The 27,402-nt window shown below is 38.7% G+C and overlaps 1 protein-coding gene across 1 annotated transcript; it reads right to left on the bottom strand.

Moving 5' to 3' along the window:
• Positions 1-13,551: 13,551 nt before the first annotated feature.
• Positions 13,552-26,400, bottom strand: DLX4 (distal-less homeobox 4). The gene is made up of 3 exons (XM_072111274.1): positions 25,952-26,400; positions 17,890-18,083; positions 13,552-16,617 (listed from the first exon to the last, which is right to left on the bottom strand). The coding sequence occupies exons 1-3, from the start codon at positions 26,271-26,273 to the stop codon at positions 16,375-16,377; spliced, it is 759 nt and encodes a 252-aa protein (XP_071967375.1). The 5' UTR covers positions 26,274-26,400; the 3' UTR covers positions 13,552-16,374.
• Between the last annotated feature and the right edge of the window lie 1,002 nt (positions 26,401-27,402).

The raw sequence follows: 27,402 nt of genomic DNA, 5'->3' as shown, positions 1-27,402 counted from the left end.
TCTTTGGTAATTTATCAATCTCACTTTTTCCTTGTGCTAAATGGGAGATCATTCAGAGATCATTTTTTGAGACATTTATTGCATATGTTGCACAAATGTCTCAAGTCACTTCTTTCCATTTTATAAGTTTTCTTTGAGTATAGTTTAGCCTGGAGTTTTTTGCGCCAAAAAATAAAATGGGAATAAAAAATGTATAAAAGGTCCAAACAATCTCATATGTATTTGACTTTGCAGAAATCTACTCGGTTTTGGAGGCTATAAGATTTTCTTTACACCTTACTGGCCCACAGAATACCATCATGGCATTGTTTCAGGAAGGCTAGACATACAAATCGGCAGCAGTGGACGTGTGCTGTGAGCCATAACCCGGGTGGAGAGCTCCTCACCCCTCTCCTCACCGTTGGGGAGTTAATTGGTCGCACCCCAAAGTGGAAAAAATGTACACCTAAAGGGGTATGTTAGTGCTTAGTCGGAGTTTGCGCCACATTTATCATAGACGTGCGCTACAATTCTGTCTGAGCCACAATTCTGCAGCAGGAATGAAGTGCACCAAAAAAAATGCAGGGGGCACCTGATTAATCACGGTGGCTCATTTCAAAGTTGATTTAATGGATGCCACCACACAGGACCTTGAAAGAAACAAAAACTAGAAAATGTTACACTGCTTGACAATATTCTGGTAGTGTTTTTTTAGACCAATTGCTGATGACAGGTTCCCTTTAAAGGTATATAAATCTGATTATTGTAATACCCCAAAGGGGATGTGAAATCCGTGAATACCAAGCTGGTAATAAAATGGAGAAACTGTGTTTTTTCTGGTCAATTCCAATGTATTTGGAATTTTTGCCCAGTAGTCATTTTTTGTCCTACTCATTCCCATAATAGAGGACACAGGTTGGCAGTGTCCATAATCAATGGTCTAGATCTTTTTTGTATATTATAGTGAAAAATGTGCACTTTGCATTTTTTCAATGTAGACTGACCACCACAACTTTGGGATTTTAATGTGCAATTTTTTTAATTGTTTGTTTTTCTTATTTCTTTGTGCCTTCAACTACCACCTGAACTACTAACCAAAATATCACAGAAAATATCTGTCAACTCCAACTGTAAACTCCAGAGTGGCAGAATATTCTACCTGCTTACTGAGCGCCTATTACATCTTATAAACTGTTCATGAAGGTAATGCACACACCTCTCTTTGTCTGCCTGACTGGGAAAGAACCCAAAACAACTCCCCCATAAAAATCCCCTCAACAAAGTCATTGGCTTCTGTTCAATACTTTGAAACTAGTACATGCATTTTATCCAAATCTACAGAGAGTAAAGTATTACATTTACAAGTCATATTTGAAACCCAAGATATAGAGAGATGTTATATGGAGTAATAGGAGGAGATATAGGGAGATGTTATATGGTGTAATAGGAGGAGATATAGGGAGATGTTATATGGAGTAATAGGAGGAGATATAGGGAGATGTTATATGGAGTAATAGGAGGAGATATAGGGAGATGTTATATGGAGTAATAGGAGGAGATATAGGGAGAGGTTATATGGAGTAATAGGAGGAGATATAGGGGGAGGATATATGGAGTAATAGGAGGAGATATAGGGAGAGGTTATATGGTGTAATAGGAGGAGATATAGGGAGATGTTATATGGAGTAATAGGAGGAGATATAGGGAGATGTTATATGGAGTAATAGGAGGAGATATAGGGATATGTTATATGGAGTAATAGAGGAAGATATATAGAGAGATGTTATATGGAGTAATAGGAGGAGATATAGGGAGATGTTATATGGTGTAATAGGAGGAGATATAGGGAGAGGTTATATGGAGTAATAGGAGGAGATATAGGGAGATGTTATATGGAGTAATAGGAGGAGATATAGGGAGATGTTATATGGAGTAATAGGAGGAGATATAGGGAGATGTTATATGGAGTAATAGGAGGAGATATAGGGAGATGTTATATGGAGTAATAGGAGGAGATATAGGGAGGTTATATGGAGTAATAGGAGGAGATATAGGGAGATGTTATATGGAGTAATAGGAGGAGATATAGGGAGAGGTTATATGGAGTAATAGGAGGAGATATAGGGGGAGGATATATGGAGTAATAGGAGGAGATATAGGGAGATGTTATATGGAGTAATAGGAGGAGATATAGGGAGAGGTTATATGGTGTAATAGGAGGAGATATAGGGAGATGTTATATGGAGTAATAGGAGGAGATATAGGGAGATGTTATATGGAGTAATAGGAGGAGATATAGGGATATGTTATATGGAGTAATAGAGGAAGATATATAGAGAGATGTTATATGGAGTAATAGGAGGAGATATAGGGAGATGTTATATGGTGTAATAGGAGGAGATATAGGGAGAGGTTATATGGAGTAATAGGAGGAGATATAGGGAGATGTTATATGGAGTAATAGGAGGAGATATAGGGAGATGTTATATGGAGTAATAGGAGGAGATATAGGGAGATGTTATATGGAGTAATAGGAGGAGATATAGGGAGATGTTATATGGAGTAATAGGAGGAGATATAGGGAGAGGTTAGATGGAGTAATAGGAGGAGATATAGGGAGAGGTTATATGGAGTAATAGGAGGAGATATAGGGAGAGGTTATATGGTGTAATAGGAGGAGATATAGGAAGAGGTTATATGGAGTAATAGGAGGAGATATAGGGAGAGGTTATATGGAATAATAGGAGGATATATCGGGAGATGTTATATGGAGTAATAGGAGGAGATATAGGGAGATGTTATATGGAGTAATAGGAGGAGATATAGGGAGAGGTTATATGGAGTAATAGGAGGAAATATAGGGAGAGGTTATATGGAGTAATAGGAGGAGATATAGGGAGATGTTATATGGAGTAATAGGAGGAGATATAGGGAGAGGTTATATGGAGTAATAGGAGGAGATATAGGGAGATGTTATATGGAGTAATAGGAGGAGATATAGGGAGATGTTATATGGAGTAATAGGAGGAGATATATGGAGATGGTATATGGAGTAATAGGAGGAGATATAGGGAGATGTTATATGGAGTAATAGGAGGAGATATAGGGAGAGGTTATATGGAGTATTTGGAGGAGATATAGGGAGATGTTATATGGAGTAATAGGAGGAGATATAGGGAGAGGTTATATGGAGTAATAGGAGGAGATGTAGGGAGATGTTACATGGAGTAATAGGAGGAGATATAGGGAGAGGTTATATGGAGTAATAGGAGGAGATATAGGGAGATGTTATATGGAGTAATAGGAGGAGATATAGGGAGATGTTACATGGAGTAATAGGAGGAGATATAGGGAGGTTATATGGTGTAATAGGAGGAGATATAGGGAGAGGTTATATGGAGTAATAGGAGGAGATATAGGGAGAGGTTATATGGAGTAATAGGAGAGATATAGGGAGAGGTTATATTGAGTAATAGGAGGAGATATAGGGAGATGTTATATGGAGTAATAGGAGGAGATATAGGAAGATGTTATATGGAGTAATAGGAGGAGATATAGGGAGATGTTATATAGAGTAATAGGAGGAGATATAGGGAGATGTTATATGGAGTAATAGGAGGAGATATAGGGAGATGTTATATGGAGTAATATGAGGAGATATAGGGAGAGGTTATATGGAGTAATAGGAGGAGATGTAGGGAGAGGTTATATGGAGTAATAGGAGGAGATGTAGGGAGTGGTTATATGGAGTAATAGGAGGAGATATAGGGAGATGTTATATGGAGTAATAGGAGGAGATATAGGGAGATGTTATATGGAGTAATAGGAGGAGATATAGGGAGAGGTTATATGGAGTAATAGGAGGAGATATAGGGAGAGGTTATATGGAGTAATAGGAGGAGATATAGGGAGATGTTATATGCAGTAATAGGAGGAGATATAGGGAGAGGTTATATGAAGTAATAGGAGGAGATATAGGGAGAGGTTATATGGAGTAATAGGAGGAGATATAGAGAGATGTTATACGGAGTAATAGGAGGAGATATAGGGAGAGGTTATATGGAGTAATAGGAGGAGATATAGGGAGATGTTATATGGAGTAATAGGAGGAGATATAGGGAGATGTCATATGGAGTAATAGGAGGAGATATATGGAGATGTTATATGGAGTAATAGGAGGAGATATAGGGAGATGTCATATGGAGTAATAGGAGGAGATATAGGAAGATGTTATATGGAGTAATAGGAGGAGATATAGGAAGATGTTATATGGAGTAATAGGAGGAGATATAGGGAGATGTCATATGGAGTAATAGGAGGAGATATAGGGAGATGTTATATGGAGTAATAGGAGGAGATATAGGGAGATGTTATATGGAGTAATAGGAGGAGATATAGGGAGATGTTATATGGAGTAATAGGAGGAGATATAGGGAGATGTTATATGGAGTAATAGGAGGAGATATAGGGAGAGGTTAGATGGAGTAATAGGAGGAGATATAGGGAGAGGTTATATGGAGTAATAGGAGGAGATATAGGGAGAGGTTATATGGTGTAATAGGAGGAGATATAGGAAGAGGTTATATGGAGTAATAGGAGGAGATATAGGGAGAGGTTATATGGAATAATAGGAGGATATATCGGGAGATGTTATATGGAGTAATAGGAGGAGATATAGGGAGATGTTATATGGAGTAATAGGAGGAGATATAGGGAGAGGTTATATGGAGTAATAGGAGGAAATATAGGGAGAGGTTATATGGAGTAATAGGAGGAGATATAGGGAGATGTTATATGGAGTAATAGGAGGAGATATAGGGAGAGGTTATATGGAGTAATAGGAGGAGAAAAAGGGGATGTTATATGGAGTAATAGGAGGAGATATAGGGAGATGTTATATGGAGTAATAGGAGGAGATATATGGAGATGGTATATGGAGTAATAGGAGGAGATATAGGGAGATGTTATATGGAGTAATAGGAGGAGATATAGGGAGAGGTTATATGGAGTATTTGGAGGAGATATAGGGAGATGTTATATGGAGTAATAGGAGGAGATATAGGGAGAGGTTATATGGAGTAATAGGAGGAGATGTAGGGAGATGTTACATGGAGTAATAGGAGGAGATATAGGGAGAGGTTATATGGAGTAATAGGAGGAGATATAGGGAGATGTTATATGGAGTAATAGGAGGAGATATAGGGAGATGTTACATGGAGTAATAGGAGGAGATATAGGGAGGTTATATGGTGTAATAGGAGGAGATATAGGGAGAGGTTATATGGAGTAATAGGAGGAGATATAGGGAGAGGTTATATGGAGTAATAGGAGAGATATAGGGAGAGGTTATATGGAGTAATAGGAGGAGATATAGGGAGATGTTATATGGAGTAATAGGAGGAGATATAGGAAGATGTTATATGGAGTAATAGGAGGAGATATAGGGAGATGTTATATAGAGTAATAGGAGGAGATATAGGGAGATGTTATATGGAGTAATAGGAGGAGATATAGGGAGATGTTATATGGAGTAATATGAGGAGATATAGGGAGAGGTTATATGGAGTAATAGGAGGAGATGTAGGGAGAGGTTATATGGAGTAATAGGAGGAGATGTAGGGAGTGGTTATATGGAGTAATAGGAGGAGATATAGGGAGATGTTATATGGAGTAATAGGAGGAGATATAGGGAGATGTTATATGGAGTAATAGGAGGAGATATAGGGAGAGGTTATATGGAGTAATAGGAGGCGATATAGGGAGAGGTTATATGGAGTAATAGGAGGAGATATAGGGAGATGTTATATGCAGTAATAGGAGGAGATATAGGGAGAGGTTATATGAAGTAATAGGAGGAGATATAGGGAGAGGTTATATGGAGTAATAGGAGGAGATATAGAGAGATGTTATACGGAGTAATAGGAGGAGATATAGGGAGAGGTTATATGGAGTAATAGGAGGAGATATAGGGAGATGTTATATGGAGTAATAGGAGGAGATATAGGGAGATGTCATATGGAGTAATAGGAGGAGATATATGGAGATGTTATATGGAGTAATAGGAGGAGATATAGGGAGATGTCATATGGAGTAATAGGAGGAGATATAGGAAGATGTTATATGGAGTAATAGGAGGAGATATAGGAAGATGTTATATGGAGTAATAGGAGGAGATATAGGGAGATGTCATATGGAGTAATAGGAGGAGATATAGGGAGATGTTATATGGAGTAATAGGAGGAGATATAGGGAGATGTTATATGGAGTAATAGGAGGAGATATAGGGAGATGTTATATGGAGTAATAGGAGGAGATATAGGGAGATGTTATATGGAGTAATAGGAGGAGATATAGGGAGAGGTTAGATGGAGTAATAGGAGGAGATATAGGGAGAGGTTATATGGAGTAATAGGAGGAGATATAGGGAGAGGTTATATGGTGTAATAGGAGGAGATATAGGAAGAGGTTATATGGAGTAATAGGAGGAGATATAGGGAGAGGTTATATGGAATAATAGGAGGATATATCGGGAGATGTTACATGGAGTAATAGGAGGAGATATAGGGAGATGTTATATGGAGTAATAGGAGGAGATATAGGGAGAGGTTATATGGAGTAATAGGAGGAAATATAGGGAGAGGTTATATGGAGTAATAGGAGGAGATATAGGGAGATGTTATATGGAGTAATAGGAGGAGATATAGGGAGAGGTTATATGGAGTAATAGGAGGAGATATAGGGAGATGTTATATGGAGTAATAGGAGGAGATATAGGGAGATGTTATATGGAGTAATAGGAGGAGATATATGGAGATGGTATATGGAGTAATAGGAGGAGATATAGGGAGATGTTATATGGAGTAATAGGAGGAGATATAGGGAGAGGTTATATGGAGTATTTGGAGGAGATATAGGGAGATGTTATATGGAGTAATAGGAGGAGATATAGGGAGAGGTTATATGGAGTAATAGGAGGAGATGTAGGGAGATGTTACATGGAGTAATAGGAGGAGATATAGGGAGAGGTTATATGGAGTAATAGGAGGAGATATAGGGAGATGTTATATGGAGTAATAGGAGGAGATATAGGGAGATGTTACATGGAGTAATAGGAGGAGATATAGGGAGCTTATATGGTGTAATAGGAGGAGATATAGGGAGAGGTTATATGGAGTAATAGGAGGAGATATAGGGAGAGGTTATATGGAGTAATAGGAGAGATATAGGGAGAGGTTATATGGAGTAATAGGAGGAGATATAGGGAGATGTTATATGGAGTAATAGGAGGAGATATAGGAAGATGTTATATGGAGTAATAGGAGGAGATATAGGGAGATGTTATATAGAGTAATAGGAGGAGATATAGGGAGATGTTATATGGAGTAATAGGAGGAGATATAGGGAGATGTTATATGGAGTAATATGAGGAGATATAGGGAGAGGTTATATGGAGTAATAGGAGGAGATGTAGGGAGAGGTTATATGGAGTAATAGGAGGAGATGTAGGGAGTGGTTATATGGAGTAATAGGAGGAGATATAGGGAGATGTTATATGGAGTAATAGGAGGAGATATAGGGAGATGTTATATGGAGTAATAGGAGGAGATATAGGGAGAGGTTATATGGAGTAATAGGAGGCGATATAGGGAGAGGTTATATGGAGTAATAGGAGGAGATATAGGGAGATGTTATATGCAGTAATAGGAGGAGATATAGGGAGAGGTTATATGAAGTAATAGGAGGAGATATAGGGAGAGGTTATATGGAGTAATAGGAGGAGATATAGAGAGATGTTATACGGAGTAATAGGAGGAGATATAGGGAGAGGTTATATGGAGTAATAGGAGGAGATATAGGGAGATGTTATATGGAGTAATAGGAGGAGATATAGGGAGATGTCATATGGAGTAATAGGAGGAGATATATGGAGATGTTATATGGAGTAATAGGAGGAGATATAGGGAGATGTCATATGGAGTAATAGGAGGAGATATAGGAAGATGTTATATGGAGTAATAGGAGGAGATATAGGAAGATGTTATATGGAGTAATAGGAGGAGATATAGGGAGATGTCATATGGAGTAATAGGAGGAGATATAGGGAGATGTTATATGGAGTAATAGGAGGAGATATAGGGAGATGTTATATGGAGTAATATGAGGAGATATAGGGAGAGGTTATATGGAGTAATAGGAGGAGATGTAGGGAGAGGTTATATGGAGTAATAGGAGGAGATGTAGGGAGTGGTTATATGGAGTAATAGGAGGAGATATAGGGAGATGTTATATGGAGTAATAGGAGGAGATATAGGGAGATGTTATATGGAGTAATAGGAGGAGATATAGGGAGAGGTTATATGGAGTAATAGGAGGAGATATAGGGAGAGGTTATATGGAGTAATAGGAGGAGATATAGGGAGATGTTATATGCAGTAATAGGAGGAGATATAGGGAGAGGTTATATGAAGTAATAGGAGGAGATATAGGGAGAGGTTATATGGAGTAATAGGAGGAGATATAGAGAGATGTTATACGGAGTAATAGGAGGAGATATAGGGAGAGGTTATATGGAGTAATAGGAGGAGATATAGGGAGATGTTATATGGAGTAATAGGAGGAGATATAGGGAGATGTCATATGGAGTAATAGGAGGAGATATATGGAGATGTTATATGGAGTAATAGGAGGAGATATAGGGAGATGTCATATGGAGTAATAGGAGGAGATATAGGAAGATGTTATATGGAGTAATAGGAGGAGATATAGGAAGATGTTATATGGAGTAATAGGAGGAGATATAGGGAGATGTCATATGGAGTAATAGGAGGAGATATAGGGAGATGTTATATGGAGTAATAGGAGGAGATATAGGGAGATGTTATATGGAGTAATATGAGGAGATATAGGGAGAGGTTATATGGAGTAATAGGAGGAGATGTAGGGAGAGGTTATATGGAGTAATAGGAGGAGATGTAGGGAGTGGTTATATGGAGTAATAGGAGGAGATATAGGGAGATGTTATATGGAGTAATAGGAGGAGATATAGGGAGATGTTATATGGAGTAATAGGAGGAGATATAGGGAGAGGTTATATGGAGTAATAGGAGGAGATATAGGGAGAGGTTATATGGAGTAATAGGAGGAGATATAGGGAGATGTTATATGCAGTAATAGGAGGAGATATAGGGAGAGGTTATATGAAGTAATAGGAGGAGATATAGGGAGAGGTTATATGGAGTAATAGGAGGAGATATAGAGAGATGTTATACGGAGTAATAGGAGGAGATATAGGGAGAGGTTATATGGAGTAATAGGAGGAGATATAGGGAGATGTTATATGGAGTAATAGGAGGAGATATAGGGAGATGTCATATGGAGTAATAGGAGGAGATATATGGAGATGTTATATGGAGTAATAGGAGGAGATATAGGGAGATGTCATACGGAGTAATAGGAGGAGATATAGGGAGATGTTATATGGAGTAATAGGAGGAGATATAGGAAGATGTTATATGGAGTAATAGGAGGAGATATAGGAAGATGTTATATGGAGTAATAGGAGGAGATATAGGGAGATGTCATATGGAGTAATAGGAGGAGATATAGGGAGATGTTATATGGAGTAATAGGAGGAGATATAGGAAGATGTTATATGGAGTAATAGGAGGAGATATAGGGAGATGTCATATGGAGTAATAGGAGGAGATATAGGGAGATGCTATATTCAGTAGAAAACCTTTTTTCTTTTGATAGGTTTTATCAGTTAGCGAGGTCACATCATACATGTTAGCTGCTGGTGGGTGAATGGTCCTCCATGGACATATGTCCCCTCAAGAGAAGAAAAGAAACTTAAAAACCTCCACACCTGGTTGTGAGCACTTTGTTTTATGAGAGATAAGAAGTGTTCCCTGTCAGACATTCCACCTCCAGATGTGATACAAGACTCCACTCATCTTTCTGCTGTTCCTGCTGATGTGAAGCTTTTGAAGTGTTGACATCTAAGAGGAAAACTCACATTGCTATTCTCAGATCTTGTGTCTTGTGTAGACTCTTAACTCTGTCTCTTTAATTGACATTTATAACCCCAACAGTTACCAATCTGTCCGTCCCTGTGACAAAGGACATTTTTATAGTCACGGTAACTTGAGAACAAATATGTTCTCTATACAAGGTTGTGGAATTGTATATAATGACTAAACTTAATAAATATGTTTTTATTTTAGTTGTTTATGAATAGTAAACATTTTCCAAGGCCTCTAAACCTAACCTACCAAGAGACATAGACAGTTGTCTAAAGAGAGCTGCACAAGCAGGGCAGCCGCTGAAACTGACTTGTATGTTGGTCCAATGCCATGGATTACACTCATTGTACAGGATGAAAGCCCTTGTATTATACACAAATATGATGCAAAGACTCTCTGTGTGCCCACCAAGCTGCTGTCCTGAGTCAGTTATAGTTACGGTACAGTACTGGTGCTGCTGCCGCCAGACAGGGAGTCTTTGCATCATATTTGTGTATAATACAAGGACTTTTGTCCTGTGCATTTTGTGGAGTACGTGGGATTGGACCAACATATGGGAGCGTAGGGGTTGCACACGTTTGTGTACAACCAGCCTTACACATACCCAGGGACGTTGTTAGGGTCGTGCTCTGCACTCTGTTGTTTTACTTCACACCAGTAAATTAAGGCAAAATTCTGCCGGGTCAGCAGTATTTTCCCAGGTCACACCCCTTTTGTCTAAAAACCCTTTATAAATGTGGTGCAGGCACTTTTTTAGTGCACTTTTTTTAGTGGGAAGCACCCGTCTATACCGCCTATATGAAGATCTGCCCTTGTCCTCACCACTCCTTTTTCCATAGGAAGCCTCTATATGACATGTATTTTGCAGTGAGCTGCCTTCTTGGTCACGGTTTAACCCTTAGACAACGTAGTCTAGTAGTCTAACTAATATGGATATTTCTATTAATTAAGGGGTCCTGCTGTGGACATTTCATCTATGGGGGGGGGGGGCGCTCTCCTGTGGAATTTCATTAAAGGTGGACTCTGCTGTGGCCATTTCTGTAAAGGGGCACTCTGCAGTGGACATTTCTTTAAAGGGAGCTCTGCAGTGGACATTTTATTAAATGTTGTAGCCATTTCATTAAGAGCGGACTATGCTGTGGACATTTCATTGAAGGAGGCCATGCTGTGGACATTTTATTAAAGGGGGGGCTCTGCTGCAGACATTTCATTAAAAGGGGGGTCCTCTATGAACAATACTGTAAAGGTGGCATCTGTTGTGGACATTTATTTAAAGGGGGGCTCTGCTGTTGACATTTCATTAAAGAGGTGCCAGTACAGGCTGCGGTGGTGTAATCAGAAGGGGAAGATTAGGCTTCGGGGCTTGAGGTTGGTTTGGATGCTGGGGGGGGGAGCCTAGTCGTGTGAACAGCCAAGGGCCCATGGGACACTTAATCTGCCCCTGGTGAGGAGCAATCAATCCCCCTTGCTCCTGCAGCCGGTTGTGTGCTGCACCTGGTCCCGCTGAGCACACGGCCGTCTGCATGGAGCCAAATTGTTGAAGATGTTTGCACAGAACTGAATTGAGAGTCTCCTAATACTCTGATGTATATTAAGGGTGAGAATACATTTGAAAATTGTTATTTTCTATTTTCTAGTATGAAGGCTAGAACAGAACAATATTGGTATGACATACGATGCATGAACTTACCACAAACCATCATTCACATACAGCAAAAACAACTGTTGTAGGTAAAACTAACATTGAAGGTATTAAAGGGGTATTCTGGGAATATGAAAGATGGTCGCCACTGGAAACTACAAGTCCCGTGATCCTTTAGTTCTGAATAACAGACTGTCCTACTCTGTTACCGTAGTAATGATGTGTAACTGCCTGCATGGCACATCGCCAAAACACTGACCACACTGGATGCACTGCAACCAACCGACTACAGCCAAACATAGTGGTGATCACATGACCTGCCCAGGCATGTGATGTGGACATGTGACCAGCGTCCATTTATTGTGGAAATTAATGGACTGATGAAAGGGCCAGTAGCATTTTAATTCTTCATTATGGGAGCAAAATTTTAAATGACAACTAATTACATATTAGCTTATATTTTAAGGACCCATTTGTATATAAATTATGCTGATTCCTGGAATACCCCTTTAACTCCCCATATGCTACAATCCAACTTTACAACAGCATATGATGGGTTTCTGGACACTGTAGTAGCCCCCATTTGGTGCCCTGCACTATTTATTGGGAATGAGCACTTGGACATTGGTATCTGTCTCTTAGATCCTGCCTCTGGCAATGGAAGAGCAAATTATTTTTCTCCCATATAAGTTTTTATTCGAGAAAAAGAATAAATCATGAAAGAACAATGTAAATTGACTAACCCTGTAACTATACTGTACCATTTTACTTATGATGTTCAGTGAATGCCAGAAAAATGTAATGCTTCAGAAAAAGTCCAAAAATTCCCAAAAAATGAGCCCTTATATGTCAACATTAACTGAAAAATAAAAGTTATAACATATATACTGCACCAATGAATGATGGAATGTATTGGGGTACACTCCAATTTTATCTTTTTTGAGGGAGAAAGCACCGGAATTGATCCCCAGAACTCCCCGATTCGAGGGGTTGGAAACTAAATTAATGAAACTCTTTACACCCCTTGTTAAATGCTATGTGGATTGCTATTTCCAAAATGTTGTAGCTTCCACTTTATTATGACTTTAATATCTTGCAGCGTATCTTTTCATGGACATTTCAAACTCACTGCTATGTTCAGCCAATGTCATCTTGAGAGATGTGTAAATGCAACAGAGCCCAAGCACTATTTCTCCAAAATCTAACTTTTCAAAGGCCTAATTGCACTTGGGCCATCCACCAATACAGAAATGTTCAATTACAAATTTGATACTGCTATAATCAGGAGAAATTATGTAACAAATTATGAAGTGATTTTTCTTCTTTAAATCGTTGTGAGAATTAACTGTTTTGAACTAAAGGCGGAATTAATTATTTTCTATTTTTAAACCCTCATAATAGATAATAGATTTTATATAACTCCCCTTTACAAATTCCTTATAGGGATTTTACAGGAATCACTGACAACCCCCTTGATGGCACCAAATAAATAATGTGGACCGGGAAGTAGTTGGTTCCATGGCTCCTATTAACTTGAATGGGATGATTCCTGGCCATATGAAGCTAATTGCATTTAGCGCAATAGCACACAAATGTCTGCAAAAACTAACATGTTTGCTGGTCTGATCTCATGAACTGCACACATTCATTAAGACTTATGTCAGTCTTAAAAATGTAAGAACTGTTACAGTTTTGACAATTCTGAGCATCTGGCAGATAGAGAGTGCTTGCATAATATTTCTGTATGATGCAAGGACTCCCATCCACTGTGTTTGCTCCGTGGTATGGGGCCAGCTCATGGGTCCTTTTCCATGCGCAAAATGCTTTCTCTAAATTAAAATGATATAGTATTTATTTATATTTTTCAGCACTATATATACATAGAGACATGATACATGGAGACCATAATACAGTTATTTAATAACACAATTTATTAACACGTAAGTCCTTCCATGCAAAGCAATGGAAAAATACAACAGATTTGTCCGGCATACCATAAACCTAAAAAAAAAAATTTAGCAGGAATTATTTTTCGCAATAGCAAATGTTGCTGGTATAGTCCTTAAATTATCATCATCTCCTTATAAATAAAATATTCTGACATTGAAACCAGAATAAAATAGCTCATTAAGAATTATAATTCAAACAAAGAAGAAAGTCAGAATAACATCTATGACCGTCAAATATCCCTAAAAAGATCTGTAAACATTTTATTGCATGATAAAATTGGGATATTAACGTATTGGAGATATATAGATTTTGGCTTTTATGGTAGGAGCTAAAGTTGAGCTTTTCAAAAAGGAAACGGATAAACATTATAAGTAATTCCTAGATGATGAGACCACTATAGTGATGACTATAATCTAAATGCTGCTCATAATATCGTAGTAAGCCTTTCCACTGGTGGCAAACAAACGATAGGTTAGATGTAAAGGGAAGTCTGAGACAAACGAGACAAAAAGTATTTCTCTCGAATAGGTGGAGGTCATGGCCAACATAAGAATATAACAAAACTATCTAGAAAAATATGCACATGGAACAGACTGGGGACCAAAATAATCATATATAGTTGTTGGGACAATGTGAGGTGACTTGAACAAGTATTGAACAAGTATTTGTGGGAATGAATAACTTTGAAGAGTTTGCTAGCGGAGGCTTGACACCATCATAAACATTGCATGATCAAAAGTTTAAAACAGTGCAATACAGGAACAATGCAGAGCCTTATTTTTCGGACCCAGAGCCAACCGTACATATGAGTTTAAGATGTTCCTAAGAAATTGCATTTATAACAGCTCCAGTTACTTGACCCTACCCCTAGAGAAGCTGTAGAAACTCATTCTAACATTTCATGGTTCATTCATTCCAAATAAACAATTTTCCTTGGGTTAAACTATTGTAAACGACCAGTAGTGGTACCAAATGTAGAACTTTCTGATCTTAGAACAACCCAGATAATGTTCATGGTACCTATTGTCTACATGCAGTAGAGGAGTTATATTATCTCAGACCGACAACAAATCTAAACTGGCCCAGGTAGATCATCTACATATATATATATCTCAATATATTAAACAAAGTTCATATTCCTGAGATCTTAAATGTAAAACTCATCTTCACCATTGACCAGGTAGCTGCCTTTACTGAAAGCATTCAAATGAAAGTAATGTCCACCACTAAACACCTCAAGCAGTAATAAAGTTTTGTAGGTTGTTAGTGGCATTGCTAAGGGGAGGATTCAAAGGACAGAGAAGAATAGTGACAGAAGCAGGGGTGCAGCATCCAAGAGGCGAGTTGAGCCTCTTGCCTCAGGCAGCACTACCTGAAGCAAAATGGGGGGCAGCATGAAGGGCACATTCACCTACTGCTAAGCAGGTCCTGACTCATGAAAATAGTGTCTCTTCATACCCATTGTCAGCATGGGTGTGAAACACTGCATGAAGAACCCAATTTCTAAAGATATTACCCTGATATCTTACTTCTGGATGGGGTGGAGGGGGCGCCATTCTATAACTCGCCTCAGGCAGCAGAGAGTCTAGATCCAGCCTTGGACAGGAGCCATCTTAGTTTTACATTTTTGTAAAGTCCTGTACATTCTTTTTAGTGTTTTGGCTGTTAGTCGTGTCATGGCAGCTTTGGCAGGTTGGGGGAACCTTGGAGCTGATGTAATTGGTGGGGGGACATGGCATGTAGTTTTCCCACAAAAAAACTATATCATGGTTTGCTCTGGTGGTTTGGGGTCTCCTGCAGAGTGGTGTCCCAGGGAGTCATTGGAAAATGCTTGAACTTACCATGCCCTTGAATCTGTGGTTGTGGTAAAATTATGGTGGTGGGGCATATTAGCAGCCAAATTTAGGTAGCTCCAAGCACCTCCTCTTCTATCTTAGAATATAAATTGGGGGATAGATTTACAGAAATGTGTTATCTATACAGTTACTAGAAAACCCTTGTATTTATGTATATACAATGGCCAGAAGATGTTAATGGGATACAGTAGGACACTTAAAAATGCAAAATTTAGACCTAATATGCAATGAAAATGGTGTTCATTGACATTCTCAAGCTTCAAGCATATTTGATATTGTCTATCACAATGAAGGTGGCAATTTGCCGCTAAATTTCATAACACTTAACCAAGGAATTGAGACTCATGTATAGGATTATTTCTCAGTGGTGAACATTGGTACATGAAAAGGCACTTGTGTTGTAGCAACTTTAATTCATAATGGAATCCTTTTCTTCATCAAGGCAGTGACCAGGTATATAGATAAGCCCAGTAATATTCTTGATATTGTACATAGCACGTGGGGACTCCATAACAAAGATAACATTTCAGCCACTTTCTGCTTGACACACCACACTCCTAACCAACTGGGGCAAGAGGCCCTGGTGTCTCCTTCCCATTTTAGTGATTCTGTCATTTTTCGCTAATATTGCATCATTGATGTCCACATCCATTTGAAGATCCTCATCATCCATAAAAATTGGTACAATACCAATATATTAAATATGCAGAATTTTCACATAGTAAATAATTCTACTTGTTTTCCATTGGATATATATTACTGTTTTGTATCTCCTTCCCCAGACAACGGATGGGTTCACACCATTGTTTATGTTGCATTATTAACATGTAAGGCAGCTCGTAGACCCTTTCTTCATATGACCCATGTTAGCTGGTATCATCTGACCTGACATTAAGACCATATAACAGACCTCTGGTAAGTTCCATTACATCATTGGCGATCTTGAAAATGTATCTGGAGCCTGATACCAAGGATTATAATTATTCAAGTAATTAGAAGTAATGGGAGTCGTCTTTGAAGTAGAAGAAAAGTCCCAACTGGGGGGGACATTAGGAGAAGAAGGAGAGAGTGAAGATGAGGTGAGAGCTTGATCTCCATCCTGAACATTAGGACCTTGTTTTATGATCTTCTTGTACTTGGATCTCTTATTCTGAAACCATATTTTTACCTATAATGAAAGGAAACCATATTAAAATGTTAACAAAATCATTAAGAATATTGTAGAATAGTGTAAAGAGAGTTCTCCATAGTTCTTCAAAAGGCTTTCTATGGGTGCAACTCTCTGTTTCCAGGAGAAGACAACCCTATTTAGATCTGGCGTTGGAGCCAATCACTTGTCACGCAGGTCTATTTATGAATTCTTAATCAATCTATATCACTTTATAGGTTAGATAGCCCTAGCATCAATATTCCTGGTCTCTATTGCAGTCCTGCCCCCAGGTTCAATTTGTAGGCCGGAGGCAGAACCTAATAGGTTGCCTGTAAAACTGAAACATAACTCTGTAAACAGTTTTGTTTAAAAAAAAATCATAAAAGAACCAGACACATACGCAATTTTACATTGGTATACATTGCTATATACCGCCAAGTAACAACCCTATCTATGAAATAACCATATTGTTTCACCCAAACTTATCAATAACAAAGCCATCAAAAAAGTAAAATATATGCATAGTGTGAAAGTGGATGACGTCAAGGTGCCTGCGACTGACCGCGCGGAGCCGATGCCGGAGCATTAATGGATAGAAGAGGACCTGCAGGGGGGCGTTGGTAGGTGAGCACACATTTTGTTTTTTCCGATAGGCTTTATACTGGGGGCAGTGGCTGCAGGCTATAAACTTGGGAGGCAGTGGCTGCAGGCTATATACACAGTGGGAAGGGCTTCAGGCTATTTACTGGGTGGTCAGGGCTGCAGGCTATATACTGTGTGGGCAGGGCTACAGGCTATATACCCAGGGGGGCAGGGGCTGCAGGCTATATACTGGGTGGGTAGGGCTTCAGGCTATATACTGGGTGGTCAGGGCTGCAGGCTATATACTTGGGGGGTGGAGGGTAGGGGCTGCAGGCTATATACTGGGGGGAGCCAGGATGGCAGCCTATATACTGGGGGGAAACAAGGGCTGCAGGGTATAAACTCGGGGGAGACAAGTGCTGCAGGCTATAAACTGGGAGGCAGGGGCTGGTGGCTATATATTGGGGGGCCAGGGGCTACAGGCGATATACTGAGGTAAAGGGCTTGCAGGCTATATACTCGGGGGCAGGGGCTGGCAGGCTATATACTGAGGGCAAAAGGGCTACATGCTACATGTAATACCTAACGGTGCCATTGAAAAAATAAAAATGGATTGAAAATGTAAATTGCTATGGCTCTAGGAAGAAGACAATAAAAAGTGAAAAAGAAACGACTATGGGCAATTACCCAGAACCCTTTGCTTCGTACCTGTGTCTGTGTTAGGCCAAGCTGTGCAGCCAGTTCTGCCCTCTCTGGTAGAGCCAAATACTGAGTTTGTTGGAACCTCTGATTTAATGCCTGAAGTTGTAAAGTGGAATATATTGTGCGAGGTTTTCTAATTTTCTTCCCTTTTCCATTAACACGGATTTCTCCATTTTCAATGACTGTCGATTTCTCTAGCTCTGAAAAAACAAATGATAAAAAATATTAAAACTATTATTTTACTATTATTTATCTTTATTAGGAGATTTATTCTCAAAATCACAATATAATAAAACTTAGAAAGGAGGGTCATGAAGACAGCAGGATGTCAAGGTAATATGTTAGAACACGTCCATAAACTCTTCTACATGGACATTTATGACTATGATTTACGACCATGTACCCCCCCTCCCCCCCAAATCCATCTCGCATTGATTAACATCATTAATAGTAATTTTTGGTCATCTCTATGACCACATTTGAAAAAATCACTTGAGAAAAATTGGATTTCTGTATAGACATTTGGACCTGTTGTATGCATAGAAAAGGTATGACCCCATAGAGCTACTGCCAACTGAAGGAGCTCCCCCGGATAGCTGAGTGAGGTTCTGGAGCTGAACCCCCAGTGTTCTGCAGATAACCTGCATCAGTATAAATATGGGCAGTTGTAATGATGTAAGCCCCATAGTACAGAATCCTTGGCTGATAGATTAGATGAAACCCATCATCCATCATTGTCATAAAATTGAAAGACGCACTGGTGACTTTTACTTTTTCCTTTCTTGCATTCTGTCTTGCACTAGTCTGAACACTGCCCTATTTCAATCCTAGCTTAATAGGATTCCACCACACATGTTTGTCTCCTGCTGATTTGGTTCTGGGCTGCAGACAGTTAAGTTAGTTATGATGGACAGATACATTCTCCATTGACATTCCTCCCTGATTTTCTGTTTGGTCTGGATGTCAGGTGGAGGATTCAATTACGTTCTGGATCAAGACTTTGAGCTTCCTAGGGCTTTTTGTATTTCCTGATCACTGCTTGACTATTGCCCTTCCTTTAGCCTCTTACTCTGTACTTAGTAGTCGTCTTTGTTTTGTCCCATATTTGTACAACCTTCCTATTTTTTGTTTTAACCTGTTTTTGTCTCTGTGTTTCAGGGTGCGTTGATGCCTACCATCTAGCATTGGCAAGCAGGTAGGGAGAGTTGGATGGGTCTAATGTTAGGGCTCACTGTCTGTGTCCGCCCTTACCTTTTTCCTTGGTTGTACGTTCCCTATCAGCAACATTACAACAGTAAGACATTTTTAATGGAGCCACCTTGTAAAGTCACTTCATTTCATTTATTTAGTATAGCAAAATAATGGCGGCAAAAGGGGCGCCATTAATCTACACCATTAACAGACTACTGTTACAACAGTTTGCAGAGGGCACTGTTGCTTAATGATTCATTGGAAAGAGTTGACCATCAATAGTGGTGAATAATGGTACTGTAGGTTTTCTAAAATACAATATTTGAATAAAGATTTACATACAGCAGTGACCTCATTTTAAAGGATTGTGTAGTATGGAACAGGACATTGAAGCTTCCCCCTCCCTGATGTGAAGCTTCCCCTCTCTTGTGTCTATATAATCATAAGGTCTATGCAAACAGTAAGTGCTACATGCTGATTTTCCACCATTTTCTTACAGGTTTTGTTTGTATGACTTTCACAGTAAGCTCCAAATGACACATCCCTTTTATTTCTTTTAGGTTAGTATGATTGTGGATATACAAATTGGTAAAGTTTTGTTATCTCTTACCTTTAAAAAAATTCAAAACAGTGCAAAGAAATCAAAGAAATCTCTATATACTGACACCCAAAACTTTTTCATACTTTATATAATTGTTTTGTATTTCTGGCTTTTATTTCAAAGAAACTGTTTTTATTGGTTTTATAACAGTAAAAGAAAAATTGACAAAGAATATATGCCCTGTGGGCACCCTTTACTTATTTCTTAGGGACAAATGAACAGAAGGTGCAAGGTATATCACAGCATTTACCGACAACAAAACTTGCTCTTGTAGTTCTGATCATTTGCATGTAAATTCTGTGGTGAAAATGGTATAGGTCAGTGGTGGCGAACCTATGGCACGGGTGCCAGAGGTGGCACTCAGAGCCCTTTCTGTGGGCACCCGGGCCATCACCAGAGAGGACTCCAGGTATCTTTCTGCAGTCCCAGAGAGCCCAGGACTTGCTGTGCACAGAGCTATTTTAAAGTGACAGGACTACCTGGGACTACTGGAGGAGTGGGAATGTGTGGACAGATTTGGATTATCATTGTGGCTCCTGCTCCGGCCCTGACAATTCTTCCTGTTTATGGGACCCTGGAGGAAAGCTACAATGATAATCCAAATTTCTTCTAGCTTCTGCTTAATTGGTGTCCTCAGGGTGCTGATATGAATGAAAGCTGTGAGTATAAATGACAAATTAAATTTCTGTGTTGGCACTTTGTAATAAATAAGTTGTGCACTCGGTCTCTAAAAGGTTCGCCATCACTGGTATAGGTCATTGAAATACTAGTGAGTAGACTTGCAAGTGATGGCAAGGCACATACAAACATTAAAAAGAGAACGGAAATACAAAAAAAAATTATATAAAAAAACCCCAAAAAGGTTGGTTACTTAACATCAATCCTAGAGCTATAATCCATCTTGGAAATATACGCTTTGTATCCAAGTATCCCATTGTTTTATAAAGGTGTCGTAGTTATTTTTTTGTAGAGAACTAGCCTTGTCATAGGAGCATGTGGTATTTATTTGTGTTATGACCTCCTTAATAGTTGGCCTTTGAATATCCTTCCAATACCTCGTTATTGCCAGTTTGGTGGACATTAGAACATGTGCTGCTATGGTACGTGGCCTTAAAGGGGTTTCTTTCAGGTTCATTAATAGGAGTGCTGTACCCAGGGAGAATGGGATATTAGTAATGCCCAAACTGTTAATCAAATTGTATACTTCTGACCATAGAGGTTTAACTTTAGGGCACGACCATAAAATTTGCGTCAGAGAACCCTTTTGGCCGCATAATCTCCAACAACCTGGGGATGAAGAGCTGAATATTTTGTGGAGATGGGCAGGGGTAAAATACCAACGCATATGCGTCTTAATTATCTCTTCAGGATGGGAAACACTATGAAATGTAGAATGTGCTAAAGATAAAGCGTTCAACCATTGCTTATAGCTAAAGGTATGTCCTAGATCCTTCTCCCAAGCATTCATGTATGGTAGCTTAGACATTAACCCTTTATTATTTAGATGCAAATAAAAAAATGAGATCCCTTTTTGTCTTGTAGAAAGCTTAGATAGAACATGTTTATTTATTAGTATGTTGTCGGGATTAAGGTTCGGCATGCATTTACGGATTTTAAGATAACAGAATATTTCCCCTGGAGAGGTTGTATTTGCTATTTAGACTAGTGAAAGGAGACATTTCTTTTGATTGATCAGTAAATCTGCTAGGGTTGTAATGTTTTGTGCCTCATAAGGTTTAAGTGAAATAGGCCACCACAATAGGAGAGAACTGGAGTTGGAATGTGGAAATTCTGCATTGCTCATGTAAAGGTAGAACTGTAGTCATGGCTAGGTAAAGAGCTGCCTCATGGCATAAGAGATACATCCAGTGTATATATGGAAACATAGAACATAAATACCTATCTAGAAAATTGATGCACTAATAGTAGCAATAGTAAGACAACAAAATGTAAAGAAGATCATCTGAATTCTTTGTTAAAGGGAACCTGTCAACATTTTTTACCCCAGTAATCTAGTAGCAACCTCTAGTAGAGTATGAAATATCCTTTCTAGCATTGGATTCTTTATCGGACATCTCACCTGTTTACCTATCTAATACCTAAAAGTTGAGACAACCCATTCTACATACTCAACTTTCCTAAATGTCTCCAAACTGTAGAACTGTAAGGGGGTATGCCACTTGTCCCCATTGTCAGCTATGTAAATGTGGCTAAGTTATATTAAAGGAAATCTACCACTAGGATGAAGAATTGTAAACCAAGCACACTCACATACTGGTATGTGCCCCTTCTGACAGATTCTGCCTTTCTTTTAGCTTCTTAGGACCATGTTTTTACTATAAAAAGGTTTCACTAATTATGCAAATGAGCCTCAGAGGCTCCTGACTCTATAGATGTCAATGGAGCTTGGAGCCCCGAAGGCTCATCTCCATCATTTTCAAAACCTCTTTTTCTTAAAAACAAAGGCATACGAAGCTACAAGAAGAGCAGCTTCTGCCCTTGGGGGCACACACATGTCAGTGTGCTTGGTTTATACGCCTTCATCCTAGTGGTAGATGTCCCTTAATGTTACACTATACATTGCCTGTTTAATACATTGAGTTCATTAAGAACTTGTTGAAAATTTTACTATATTTACAGGAACCCCTGTGGATTTTGTGGCTTTGGACTTTGCAAAGGTTGTAGACACTTTTTCAATCTTTAAGACTCCAAACAAAGTTATACCTTTAAAGGGGTGTTCTAGGAATAAGTATGATTAAGATGCAAATGAGCCATTAAAATATAAGCTAATATGCAGTTCTCCCCTCAGTAGAAAAATGTTGTGGACATACACTATGATGGAGAATTAAAAGGCTACTGGCCCTTTAATCAGTCCATTGATTTTGTCCCTGTGGAGGAGACACAGGACAGAAGATGGCCACTGGTCACATGTCCACATCATATATCTTGCACCTGCCTGGGCAGATCATGTGAGTTGTGGTGAGACGTCATCTCAGTGAGGTAAATTGCAGTGATGGCGGTTACACATCATTTCTATGGTAAAAGAGCAGAACAGTCTGTTACATCATCACTGGAAGCAGAGCATAAGAGGGAGGAGGAGTTACTGAGAACTAAGGATCAAGGGACTTTTAGATGACGGCCATCTTGGAGATAACTCCACCTACTTTAGAAAGACAATCAAATTTTGTGAATCATAAAATCAAACTATTTAAGCTCTAGTTTGTGATTAATGACATTGAGATTTGTTGTATTTATTTATAGAATTATGGGTTTTTGTATCAGACATTCATGTTCATGCAATAACCCTTCAAGGCTCCCACTTTTTACAACTGCTTTGGAATAAAGAGCCCCCACTAATGTTCATGGGGCCCTTCCAATCCCTAGGGTTCCAAGTAATTATTTGTAATGATTTATAGGTAAATCCACTTCTGATTACTGTATAAAACATGACCTATTGATACAGAGGAGGGAATGAATAGCACAATTTCTATTTTGGGGATGACACACAGCTATGCAGTCCAGGGAGGTCAGCTGACACAATGTTCATAGTAACAATGTTTACTGAGCATTTGAACATCTATTATTCAAGTGAGGTAGAATTGAGGCTCAATGGAGATAAATGTTCACCTTACGGTAATCCTGATGCCATGATCCTGAAATATTTGACTAATTCCCTACGACAAAAAGATTTAATATATAATAGACTTTTTAAATGTAAATGTCACCACATACTCGCTTTACCAAGAGATAAATTCATCTGCATATAGAATCTAATCAAGAATGTTCTTTGAAGTTGTAGAGTAGCCATGTTGGTAGAAGACATATGCACGGAACACATATTCTACATTTATGATGTTGGTCACAACAGTGAATGCTTCTGGCATACTGGCAGACTTAGGAGCCAACTCAATAGGGGGGCACTTTTCTGGTTATCTTTTGTAACCTAAAGCCATGTCACCTAATGGACCAACCACATACATTCTACTAGAAGTAAGATGACAATGTTCATCAATGTGTCTTAGATAAAATCAGTTCAATATAGGGATAGTTGTCTTAGAATTATTGTGAAAAAGTAATACTAGATGATAGGGTTTGGTACAGATTTTAGGTAATTAGTGGTTAAAAAATAAGGAATGTTAAATAATTGCACCTCAACCGCAGCAGAAACATTGGAATGTTATTGACACTTCAGCTACTGCAGAACATCTTAATAAACAATCCAGATTCCATACTCATCTTTTTAGAATATGATGCAGGCATGATATGTCAGTCAATGAAGAATGGGGACAGATGAACAAGCAGGAAACATGTATCCTGTACAGATGGTCCCCGATTTAGGAACACCCAACTTACAGACGACCTCTAGTTACAAACGGCCCCCTGGATGTTGGTAATTTACTGTACATTAGACTTAGGCTACAATGATCAGCTGTAAGAGTTATCAAAGGTGTCTGTAATTAATATTTATTGTTAATCCTTATGACAACCCAAAAGTTTTTATATCTAATTGTCAAAGAGACCAAAAATATATTTGGCTGGTGTTACATTTCTAAAATATACAGTTCCGACTTACATACAAATTCAACTTAAGAACAAACCTACAGAACCTATCTTGTACTTAACCCAGGGACTGTCTGTACTTTAATAATGTGAATTATTTAGAGTATTAGATGTATAAATAATAATACAGAATTCCTCAGTGAATAATAAATTAGTATGTTTATATATAATGTACACAATTGCCAGGTGTAAGATTTTCCTGCTCTAAACCCTCTTCCCTAGCACCACATTTCCCTAATGTCTTCTTGATTGTACGAATATCTGTTATCCAAGAAGTTTATTTTGTAATGCAAATTATTCCCAGAAATCCAGCTAGATGATACGGCAACGTGCAACGCAGTGTATACATAGCAGAGCAAGAAGTGTCAACTATAGATGCAGAAATGTACAGATGTTCTGCAAGTCATTTGGGAGATAGATTAGATAGATAGATAGATAGATAGATAGATAGATAGATAGATAGATAGATAGATAGATAGATAGATAGATAGATAGATAGATAGATAGATAGGAAGGACATATTATTAGATTAGGTCACGCATGGTTACATATGGTCTTACTTGAGCTTCCAAGATAATTATTGTTCCAATGTAGTCAATGATAGCAAACATACTTCAGAGTCTGCCCCACAGTACAGCCATTGTTATGTACCTCGCTCACCAATCACTGTCTGTGGACAGGCTGTTTTATTGCATCAGTAGAATATTATTACATGTCTTATTTTTAATTAATGACACAGTCTGTAGATGTTTGATGATAACATGGTTTAAGAACTCAGAGGAATACAATTCCCAGCTACTTATTATGACTCCACACATATTAATGGTGCAGACCTTTAGAGATTCTAGTACATAATACTTAGACGGTAAGAAGAAGTTTCTCATGAATACTAGTAGGTATATTTAGAATTACACATATTCATATATACGAAGGGCTGGATTACAATCAGTGTAAACCACTATACAGAATATGGGGCACAATTACTAAGGGACATGCACCAGTTTTTCTGTTGGACTATCCATGTTCTTTTCATTGCAAACTGCTAGTACAGGTATTTAAGAAGTGTCCGAGAAACATTTCTGGTGCACGCAACACTTTGTGGCGCGCCCTGCATTATACACAGGAAAACACACTTTTAGTGCAGTTTGCACTACACTTAGTAAATTTACCCCTATGTGATCATAAAGGGAACATCCCTGCAACTCTGATCAACACACATCATAACACAACCCTCATACTACCATCATACTGTACATACATTGTGTACATACTACTATATTACAGTGCCATACAGTTCCCAGTATTATATATATACTGTAGTGATATGATGTGATACCTCAGCTGGCACCATACCCTCAGTTATAAAAATGGAGTAAATCAAAGTTTTAATGGGACTGGTAAAAACTTTTTTTATTTGCAAATGTTAAAATGAATGTGTCCTATGACCCTTCAATAATAAGCCTTGCCATTCACTAATACTAAATAGCTACAAGTCATACATTTAAATAGTATGTTGCTAAACATTGCCAATATAAAGTGAATGTAGTAATAATTTTATAGATATTTCCCCAACACATTAGCTTTAACCGTGCAAAATAATTTTGATGGTGTAAATGCACTTTAGTATATATAACAATGCATAATTGACTCCATCTAGCTGCCAATGATACTTCATCAGTGGAGGATATGTACTATTAGAAAAGGGTTGCCACCAACCTGAATCTTCATGAAATCTCCCGCCATGACTAACAGTGCCACTGTAGTGCTGATAGCTGAGATAAGGGCTCCCGTTATGATGCCCATGAGGATTGGATACAGGAGATGTTGGGTATGGATATGGGAATGACCTGCTTCCGTAGGCTGATACCCCTGGAGAGAAGAGACCCTCATGTCCAGTAGAGTGGAAGCCATGCAGTGATGGGTAATGTCCATGTGCCAGGATTGGAGAATGTTGTGGTTGAGGGGATGATGTTGGTCCATGGCTGTAGTCTAGAAAGGACGACTTAGGGTCCAGGAAGGTATCAGTAATAGAGGTCATTTCTATAACAGGAGCTCACTTGATCCAAGTTCATGTCAAACCATGTAGCGGTGGTGACCCATAATGATCCCCCTCCATCTCATACCTTCCTCAGTCACTAAGCTTTACTTCCCTGTCAATAGTCGAATACTCTACCTCTAGCAAGTTAGCTCTGCCAAACTCTTGGAGCCGCCTCCAACATTGTAATTGGTAGGTGCCTCTCTTGATGTCACCGATTCTTCCCCAGGGAAACCCTCATTAATATAATTAGCTCTGTGTGCTAGCAGCTGGTTGAATGAAGCCTGCTCACAACCTGGACTGTTGTTCTACAGGTTGCAACTTGCTCCAACTGTCTGATCAACAAGAGCAGACGAGGGGAGGAAGGAGGGAGCAGCTTTACAAAACAACTAACTGTACATACAAATGTGTGGTGCGAGCAGATCAGGTTATACAGACCTTCACATCATCCATAGGTAGTATAATATGATCTGCCAGAACTTCAAAAAGTAAATTCTTCCTGTCAGAGTAGACTTGGCTGCAGACAGTCTAGCTGCAACAATAACATAACTTTCAGCATGGCCTACTATACTTACCTGTATGTAATGTATAAAAGTAGGCTCGCTTGGCAAGACAGGTCATGGTAGCAATATAGTATGTGTGCTCCCTAGAAAATGTAGGGGTTTGGTGATACCCCTTTACTTACTATAGAGTATCATTTTGTAAAAAAAATCAACAAATCATATTCCGAAGCACTTTACAAATCATTAATAAAATAAAACAAATAACAAATAAAATAATTACATTACAGAGTAATAACAGTCATATGGAACAATAGGAGTGAGGGCCCTGCTCACAAGAGCTTACAGTCTATAAGGATGAAGGGGCTGACACAAGAGGTATAAGAGCTTGTATAATGTTCCAGCCATTCTTTATAATGGAACCAAATAAAATAATTTAATAAATAAAGATGCTGCTGCTTGAACCAGCTATCAGCTGCCATCTTATATAAAAAAAAGTCAAAGGTCAGTATGAGCTTGGTATTTGGTGTTTACTGGATAACAGACGAAAGGATGAAACAGATTGGGTTAGTAAAAATTGCATGCAGTTAGGGAGTGTGATAGGCTTGCCTAAAGAGATGGGTTTTAAGAGC

This window comes from Engystomops pustulosus, chromosome 6 (assembly GCF_040894005.1).
Source record: "Engystomops pustulosus chromosome 6, aEngPut4.maternal, whole genome shotgun sequence".
Taxonomy (NCBI): domain Eukaryota; kingdom Metazoa; phylum Chordata; class Amphibia; order Anura; family Leptodactylidae; genus Engystomops; species Engystomops pustulosus.
This window is presented reverse-complemented; position numbering and strand designations above follow the sequence as displayed.